At 41.8% G+C, this 9,899-nt stretch overlaps 1 protein-coding gene across 1 annotated transcript; it reads left to right on the top strand.

Moving 5' to 3' along the window:
• The first annotated feature begins 2,216 nt into the window (after positions 1-2,216).
• On the top strand, positions 2,217-9,408 carry LOC308123142 (protein zyg-11 homolog). The gene is made up of 14 exons (XM_080485466.1): positions 2,217-2,454; positions 2,886-3,051; positions 3,380-4,179; positions 4,382-4,522; positions 5,635-5,811; positions 6,033-6,097; positions 6,396-6,495; positions 6,735-6,785; positions 7,151-7,312; positions 7,425-7,472; positions 7,592-7,792; positions 7,875-7,927; positions 8,392-8,489; positions 8,767-9,408. The coding sequence occupies exons 1-14, from the start codon at positions 2,452-2,454 to the stop codon at positions 8,940-8,942; spliced, it is 2,241 nt and encodes a 746-aa protein (XP_080341592.1). The 5' UTR covers positions 2,217-2,451; the 3' UTR covers positions 8,943-9,408.
• The last annotated feature ends 491 nt before the right edge of the window (positions 9,409-9,899 follow it).

The following is a 9,899-nucleotide window of genomic DNA, read 5'->3' as shown; positions in this document are numbered from 1 at the left end:
TTCTTTTCTCTAAAAGGAAGGCTCCAATAGCACAACCTAACACATTTCTTTAAAGTGTGCTTAAAATGTTTTTACTTCAACATTATTCAACATCATGACTGATGCCAATTCTATATCTGGAATATGGCAAAAGTATTTCACTTATATAAAGCTTTTGCCAGAGCACTATACAGTGTCAGTTACATTCACCCATTCACATCAATGGTGGCCAGGAAGCGCTCGATCGATCCATTGGGAGCAATTTAGGGTTCCCTGCCTTGCTCAAGGACAGAAATCAAACCTCGCGAATGAAAGGCAACTGCCTCTATCAACTGAAACACAGCAGACCATGACCTGAATAACTGAGAGTCCTCACAGAATGAAGAACAAATAATGTTTTAGTATCTTATAAAAATTATTAAATAACATCTAAAATCCTTCTGTCTCAGTAGAAATTCTAGATTCAAAGTGGAAAATACCCTTCATTTATGGAATTCAGTAGACTTCCCAAACTTCACTGCAATGTTCATTCTTAGTGTTGAGGCACTGCGGGTTTGAAGCTTCTTTGTCAAACTTCTTAATGTTGAATTGGACCAAGACCAGTTCCTCAACCCTATTTTCAATGGCGACAGAGAAACTTTCCACCTTCACCACATGAAAGTGAAAACAGATTTCTAGTCTTGAACTCTGTACAAGGATAATTCTGCATAGACTAACCCAAACATTCACTGCCCCAACAAGAAGAAAAACTTTAACTTTAAAACGTAGTGTAAAAGATCCTGTGGCGCTGAACAGGGTAGCGACCGATTGTATGAAGGAGATCCCACACTCTATCTCTCTTTAAGACTTCTTGGATCCATTTCAAAAGTAAGAGAAAAGCAACAATTGCAGGCCATTGTCGACTGATAAATGTCACATTTTTTTGTGTTCAACAGCTGTGTCACACTGGTTTTAGTTCATTGGCCTCAAACGATCCAACTGGATTATGACTGGGCAGTAAAATGGTATCATAATGTTGGATACCCCTGCTCTATGACTATAAAGGGCGTCGTTTTTGCCTTTTGCCCCTGGGTAACCTTTTAACTGTGTCCCCTGTGTCTTCATTCACAAGAATATGAATATTTATGAACTTTTCTCGATTAAATCCATTGGTCGTTTTCAGTAACTCCTAAAAACGTTATTTCCTAACTTCAGTGTGGCATGTGTTGCTACTGCATTGTTTCAGTCCTTGACAGGTAGATTTTATTTTTTTTACAACATCTAACACAGCTAAAATCACACAGCTTTTACCAAAACAATTTTACAGTTGGAATGGAATCCCATAAGAAATGAATAATTGCTTCAGGGCATTCATTACAAAAGCTATATTCTACAACGATATCTTTCTCAAATCTGTCTTTCATACACGTTCTAGCAGGACACAATTTATGGATAAGTTTATAAGATGTTTCTATGACTTTATTTCTAATTAAATATCTATTAGGGAGGAGCCAAACTTTTTTTCATCCACAAATCTATTCCAATATGAAACTACTCAGACTAAAGTTGAAACCTCTTTTGTTAACATGGTTCTAATATTTCTAGTATTATTTAGAGAATGATTGGATAGACAGATATTCCTGCAGATGTTTCTGTTGGGACTGAGGCTACTCTACAGACATCAAGTCTCTTTTGGCATTTAAAGAGCATACATACATCAGAAGGGTGATTCAAGATTTTATTTAAATTTTTTATCGAATCCATCTTAAATGTATTATTTCAAGTGTGAAAAAAAGAGCTTCTTCTATCTAGATCCCTTGTTATTAAAATATCTACATATTGCAGTTAGCCTCCTCCCCCCTTTATAATATTCAAGCACAGACTTGAAGCCCTTGAGAACAGGTGGAAAACAGATTTTTTTTTAAAGAAGTTTATTTAACAAAGACGGTACATGTGCTCATAATCATGCTCACAATAATGTATAAAATTCAACATTTTAAATTCTATATTGTGCAAGGTTTGTTAAGGTTTTAAATATGGAGTACAAATTAAATATATGAATTTGGAGTACACAACATAAATACAAAAGGAGGTGCTAAGGTTGTCATTGTTCCTTAAATATTTTGATGGTTTTACTGCTTTTTTGTGTTTGTATTATTTAATGTTTTAAAGTGTTCTTCTAATTCAATAGAGAACTTAAACAGGTTAAAAAAAAATTTTTTGAGGCAATGAAAGCGGAAGACCCACGGTGACGTCACATTCACAGACCAATAGGAAGCGCGAAGGTGACACTTGACGCTCGAGGATCAGCCGCGCGACTTCAATCAAAACAGAGGAACTCTTTTTTTATATTATTATTTTATCTTTCTGTTATTTAAATGAAAGGACGTGATATGTAATTAATTTGATGATGTGGTCGAGTGTTTTTAAAAAGTCCTTAAATGACGTGTCGCCGCTGTTTTTTTAGTTTTTGCTTCATTTCACTTTTCAGACATGGTGAGTTTGACCTCTGTGCCTCTTACAAGATAGCGCCTCGCCTTTCTTTCCGTGCACGTCTTGTCCTGGGGACAGACACGCTGTCATACGCTGAAGTAGCAGTTGCTTTTGTCCACTTTGCCCTACAGGGAGCGGCTGGATTAGGTGATTTAGACGGGCTTTACTTATGTGCTGAAGATAAAATTAGCCTCCTGCAGAGTGAGAGATCCTGTGTCGCTGTGCGTCTGTTCAACCTAGAGACGACGGTCGGTTAATGAATATTGTACATGTAAACAAACACCTCTAAAACTATAATTCCAGGATTACATCAAAGACGTTTTTGGTTTTTTTTCATTTCTAACGTGTGTGATTGCAGCTCTCAGGGTGATCCCCGATGTACCTGTGACAGGCAGCTCTTTGATGTGCAGTCACGTGGTGGTGGTGTGTTGCAGGATGCTGAGGGTCCCCAGGCGCTCTCTGACCTCTGCTTGGCTCAGGTGTGCAGCAGCTTGGACGCTCTGTGCTCCACGCGTGCGGATGGCTCCATGAGCCTCATCTGGGCGCCGCTTTTCCCACAGGAGATCGCTGATCAGCTCCTGCATAAAATGGCGAAGAAAGGTAGGTCAGGAAGACTAAAAAAAAAAAGAAGATGTAAAGCAGCCAACTGATGGCAGAAAATTTCGCTTCAAGACTGAAATCATAGGTTGATGTAAATCAGTATTCAGTCAGAACTAGAAGAGTTTTCCTTCACAAGCAAAAGTAATTCAAACTGTCTGAAAATGACCTTAGAATTAGATTGCTGTGTCGTTGGTATACGAAAAGGAAACTTTGCACTGAGTTGGGAAAATAAAAAGAGAAAACATTTATTCCGCAAACATTAGTGTGACTAAATTGCTTCTTGTTTCTCCAACAAAATCCCTCCATTGACTTTTTTTCCCCCCGCCAGGTATACTGAATGACACGAGTGTTGGGATTTTCCAAAACTGCAAAGAACTGCGCCTCCGCAGAGCCTCGCTCCGCGGATGTCCAGTGTCTGCCGAAGCTTTCCGTCTGGCCATCTGTCCACACCGACTTCTGGAACTGGATGCCTCCTGGGTCTCTGGGGGTTTAACTGGGGCTGACGTTGTCTCAGGCTTGTCCTCCAACCCGGAGTGCAGGTCTGGCCTGCAGAAGTTGTCCCTGAGCGGGTTACGACTGGATTGGGATTCCCTGAAGGAGGATGGTGTGACCCGTGTTGGCTTCAGCTCACTCCAGGGCCTCAGGGCACTCAATCTGTCCAACACAGATATAAGTGATGCTGTCTTTGAAAATATCTGTAATCTCCCTCACCTGGAGACACTAGATATTTCCTGCACTGCTATTTCGAAACTCACTGCCCTTTTAGGGTGCAAAAACACCCTGAGATCTTTAGTTGCCCACAAGCTGCGGCAGCTGGATATGTCGCCCGCCAGCATGCTCTTTGTCTTTAGCCATCTCAATGCTCTCAGGCATCTGGACTTCTCAGATGACCACTTTGCTGGGGATGACAGTGATGGGAAAGATGGAGACGAGACGGTGCGGCAGCTTCTGGAGGGGAGTCCCCAGGTCCTCCCTTCACTTGTTTCTCTCGATTTGTCCGGGCGGAGGACAGTCAGCGAAGCAGCAATTACGTCCTTTGTGGAGTCCAGGACGGGTCTGCTTTTCATGGGTTTGCTGGCCACTGGGGTTAGCTCCTGCGATGCTCTTTCTTCACAGGGAAACCTAAAAGTAAGGATCAACTCCATGGCATAGCGACAGGAATGTAGTTTGTGGAAAATGTCAGGACATCGTAGGAATACAATGAGCAGGCATCTGAGCCTGATTATTGGCTGTTTGTTATTATGGTTTACTTGAGACTTGGTGTACTTTCTGATCACGGTCGCTGCATTTCCGGTCTGTCTGACGGTGCTGATCTGCTGTTTGTGTTTAGGTAGCTGGAGAAGCTAATGAGGACCAGGTGTGTGAGGCTCTCACAAGGTACAGAGAGCGGGAGTGTTTCACACGAGAGGCCCTCGTCCATCTCTACAATCTCACCACCGACACCAACGAGCCACAGCCAGACATGCTGAAGGTGCTGTGGCCCGGTGCCTTCCCCGATTGCACTCGTGCCAGGCAGCACATCACGCAGTACTAACGAGTGATCGGTTATTATTAGGTGATGAATGGGAATTACATGGGGGAAAAAGAAATTCCAAGCAATATGGAAAAATATTTTTAAGTTTTAGATTTTCAAATATGAAAAACATTCTCTCTAACATTAAGTTGAATATATGGAACTTTTACAGTTTATTACTACTGTCACTGTTGCCTTCACCCACAGTCCGCTTGGATTACGTCCAGCAACCCCACCACCCTGAACTGGATTAAGTGCTATGGAATGATAGATGGGTGGATTAAAGAAATTACTGAGGAAAAAGTATAATTCAACAATCAAAACCACATCATGTGGACGTGTCACTGATGAAAGTTCATTCCATGTTTAAACTCCGACACAATCCACAAACAAACAATTTTACTTAAGTGTTGTACAATAATGAAGCTTCTTCTCTGTGAAGCAGTTGGCTAGTGGTGGCGCCTTGCTCCATAGTTATTGTTTCAAATAACGTTCCTTATCCATAAGACTAGAACAAAGTGGGATTTTAAAACCTTTATGTGAAAACACTTTTAAAACTAATGTCCATATAAACTATAAATCTGTTAGATTTCATGCAGCAAAATAACTTGCCAGCCACTTCAGTGACCATGCCATATTTAAAAGCAATGGTGATTGCAGCGTTATAACAGTGTTTTTGTTTTTTTAGATTTTGAAGAAACAGGGAAAGGTTAATGTTTGGGAATCCCTCCTCCATCCAGTGTCATGCTCGTCACAAAGTGAAGAATGTAATGATTTATTCTAAGTCACTGGTATTCTATTCTTTTAGGATTGTTTCTCCAATTTTATTTGGGACACTTGTCACAGCTGAAGCTCAAATATCCTGTGAGCTGTTGTTTTGATTTCTGTAGTAACTTACGGTGGATACAATAACACATTTTCCAACGCCTCCACAGAGCTGGGTTGGTGAGTAGTTTGTATAAGTTGTTGTAGATAATTGCCAGTCTGACAAACTAGTTCCCACAAATCCAATTTCAAATGGGGTTTGCGAGGCTAATGTGATGGTTCCGTTGACACCTCGTCCCCTGTAGTTGGTGGTGAGTGGGATGCAGAGCCACCCCACGTCCCTGCATGTCCACCTGGTGGCCACAGCCTGCGTGTTCAACCTCACCACTCAGGACCTGGCGGAGGCCATGCCTGTCAGCCTTCTGAGCCGCACCGTCACGCAGCTGCTGTACTCCATGAAGACCTTCCCCAACCACCAACAGGTCAGAGGATACGCTCGGGAGGTCTCTAATTTCACAGACATATGCTGATAGCCACACAACAGCAACACATATTGGGTTTCTGTTGCTCTCACGTTTGGCTGCGCTTCCTTTTTCTGCCACATTCAGAGACTATTTGGACGTGCTCTCCAGTACCTCATACATCAATATATTTTCTTACATCCATATGTTTCTTCAATTTATGATTATTTCCATCTCTCCAGGTGCAAAAGAACTGTCTGCTGGCGCTGTGCAGTGACTACATCCTTCAGGATGTTCCTTTTGACAAGTTAGTTTTCTTTCCCTCACTTGTAATATGACTTTCGAGTCCACGGCTTCACGGTAGCCAAAATAACCAGTGTACTCACAGAGTGGCACTGCTGCATTTTTTTTTTTTTTCTTTCAACAAATTGAAATCCAGCTGAAATGTGTTTTCTCTTGAAATGTAATTGCCAAAAGAAACACCTCTTCCAGATGTTAAAAATTTAGAACTGAACTCAAAATGTCCCAGAGGTTTCGTCTCTGCATGACTGCTGTATTTTTGTCATACTCTGTTCCTCATTTCCAATGCTGTGATCATGGTTCAGGTATTTAGCGGCCACGCTGGTGATTAACTGGCTGAGCAGCCACGAGGATGCGACCCTTCAGAGGATGGCCGTGGCTGTCATCTCCATTCTGGTGGCCAAGGTCAAGACTCTGCTCACTTATCGTGCATTAGCCCGCCGCAGGGAGAATAGCATGGCACCTGTTAGTCCCGCCTGTTGAGATCCCCTTTACCTTTGTGACACTTCCTCAGACAACTGCCTTTATTGTTTCATTTAGTGCAGCTAAATGTGGCCAATTTCACTTTGCTTCGTCCCTCCTTGACATTTAGTGGAGCGGGTGAAATTTAAAGAAGCACTCATCTGTTCGTTTTTTATGTGCAGTTGTCTACAGAGGAGACCGCGCAGCTCAGCAAGGACGTCTTTATCATGAAGGTACAATGATACATGATACTTGCGAGGTGTTGAGTTTCAGACTTGAGCAAAGTCCCGGGCTCAACACTAGATATGCGCGAGTGTCTTTCCAGTTCTCTTCCTGTCTCTCCTTTCACCTTTCTCACTCACTAATTTCCTTTTCCCCCACTGAAGCGACCCACTCTTCAGCATTTAATTAACAGTTTCTCACATCTTTTTTTTATCCTGTTCTCTAAATGTCATTTTGTTTCTTTTGTTCGATATTTAATGTCACATATTTTGTCGTTGCATTTCTCCAAACGCGCATTTTAGTGCACCTGCGTGTATTTTCGCCGGTTCTTTCTCTCAACTCCCACATGTTATTTTGTTGCGTCTGCCTCCAACAGCAGCTGCTTGCTATCGTGCAGCAAAAAGCCATGGTGGGTGTCGTGGACTCCACTCTGAAGTTTGCGCTGAGTGCTCTGTGGAACCTGACGGACGAGATGCCCGCAGCGGCCCGCAACTTCATCGAGTGCCAAGGGTTGGAGCTGTACGAGGAGGTTCTGGAGGTAGAGGAGTGCAGAAACTACGTCAGAGACTTTTAGACAGAAAATGACCCCTTACAGATAGAAACGTACCTGTTTTCTTTCATCTTCTCCCTTTTTTTTTTTTGAATTGCAGTCGTACTATAACGAACCTTCCATTCAGCAGAAAGTTCTGGGTCTTCTGGTAATTCTTGATTTAATCACCCCATAAAATAAATATCATCTGTTGTATCACATTTGCCTCAGATTTTCTTAATACAATATGTAATGCATTTCGTGACCTTTTTCGCCTTCTTCTTGCAGAACAACATAGCGGAGGTGGAGGAGTTGCAGCGTGACCTGATGGAGGAAGACCTTTTGGAGCACATTCTCAGTCTCCTGCAGGACTTCCAGCTGGAGGTGGGGGTCCGTTACTTTGCAGGTGGCATTTTGGCACAGATCACCTCCAGACCCGAGGCCTGGGTGTTGGATGAAGAGCTCCGCACCACCATAATTCAGCGGCTGGTGTGTATTTTGGATGCCTTCCTTGTAGCCGACAGTAAAATGTGGCCTCGGCTCATTTCAATGCACATGTCTTTCTCTGCAGCATGAATCCATAATAACCTGGACACAGCCTGAAAGAGAAATGGTGTCCTACAGGTGAGAGAGAAGAGAACTGGACAAAACAGATCTTTTTTTTTTTTTTTTTTGATTTTTGTTGGAAAAGCAGACGTGTTTTCAGTTATTTGAGTCATTCTTTCTGTAAAGTGCAACATCAAATCAAAAGTACATGTTGCATAACACATTTTTTTTTAAATTCTATCTATCAATTACTCACTGTACTATGCCTCTGTAATGTTCTTACATAACACTTTTTTTCACATATTTTGCTAATTCGGTGAAGGTAATACATGTGTAATCAACTACTGTTATTTGGATGTCTGCATTGCATTATAAGAAATGTTTAATCTGCTTAGAATAAATAGCGGGTACCACATTAAGCTACAGTGTTGGACTGGATTGCAATGGTTTGACAGTTTGAAATGTGTGGTGCAAATAAGAAAAATACCGAACGTTAAATTTCCCCTGTGCCCGTGAGCTGATTGGTGATGTTTGTGTTTCAGGTCATTTCATCCGTTTTGCCCTCTGCTTCAGACTCGTCAGCCCTCGGGGGTCCAGCTGTGGGGGGTCTGGGCCATACATCTGGTCTGCAGTCAAAACAGTAAGACACAAAGAAAACACCCCCGTGGAGATCTGTCTGGTTTAACTATAAGGAACTCAGGAGTAAATCTTAAGGGGCCTGTGGGTATCACAGTTGCTAGTTTGAAGAAAATCTCCTCCGTTTTTATTTATCACAATAGTTCAATATAACTTAATATGATATGCCTCATTAACTGATTGATAGACCCTCTGGTTTATTAATAGAGGTGACGTTAAAAGTTGGCTTCTGTTCCCTTTTCATCTTCTTCTAAGTGCCTCTCTCTCCTCTCATCCTCTAGCCTCACATTACAGCAGCATGCTGGAGAGAGGGGGCCTGATTGAACTTCTAAAAGCCTTGGCTGCACATCCCGACACACACAGCGATGTTCGAGGACTTTCAGACAGCATATTGCATTTGGTAGAGCAGCAGCAGAGTCTCTCGGGAGCCTTCAAGAGCCAGACTCGAAACTCTTGACAGAAGTGTAAGAAATTGGTTTGGATTTAATGTCTTTGACAAGCTGTATCTAAAACGTGTCTAATCCATTAAGTAAAAAGGTGTATAAACGGTAGATGTAGTTATAACGTTTGATGTCAGTCCTCTCTCCATTTAGGTTAAATAAATGATGTACTGTTGGCTGTATATTTTCTTCGAGAAAGTTTGGATGTATTCTTGTCATTATTAACTTCAAAAGCAGATACCCTGATCACTTGGTACAAAATATCAAAATTGCAAATGGACTTGACGCTTAAGCTTTCGTAAATGCAGCAATTTTAGTGAAGACTAAATCAAGTACACTTCTTAAATCTGCACACTAGAGGGCGTTTCAGTGCTTTTGCTTTGAGGCTGTGTTGTTCTTGAGATAGATTTGTGTAAAATGTTCAGTTACTAGATGAGTGTATTTGATATATATCTGTCATAAGTGACAAAATCCCAAAGCGACAATAATCTGCTGTGTCTGTTTTCCTCTGTCCTCCTCTTGCTCTCATTCTGTTTTCTCTCTTTCTCTCTGGTATCCTCGATGCTGATTTCATTATATTTTATGTAATTCAGCTGGAAGTCTGAACCACTCATAGCCGGATAGGGTGTCTATTATAAGTTTTCCTATTAATAATTCCTTCTGGAAAGTGGATTACAAAGCTTGTATGAATCATGTTCCACTTTTAAGGACCAAATCCTCCCGCTTCACTTTATTGTTGTAACACAGGAGGTCGTTCAAAAAAGATCTTACACAATATGGCTTCAAATGCTTGTGATTCAGCCTGGTTAGTAATTCCCCTGCCAGTGGGAGACGTATATGTTCAGTAAGAGCAGAGGAAGCTGGGTGAGGTGCATTTGAAAAGCACCTCACCCCCACCCAACATGAGACTGACTGTGGCGGTCCCATAGGATTAAAGGTCAAGTGAACATGGTGTGATGTTACCATGAGACGTT

Source organism: Lipophrys pholis (genome assembly GCF_963383615.2).
Source record: "Lipophrys pholis genome assembly, chromosome: 1".
NCBI classification, from domain to species: domain Eukaryota; kingdom Metazoa; phylum Chordata; class Actinopteri; order Blenniiformes; family Blenniidae; genus Lipophrys; species Lipophrys pholis.
This window is presented reverse-complemented; position numbering and strand designations above follow the sequence as displayed.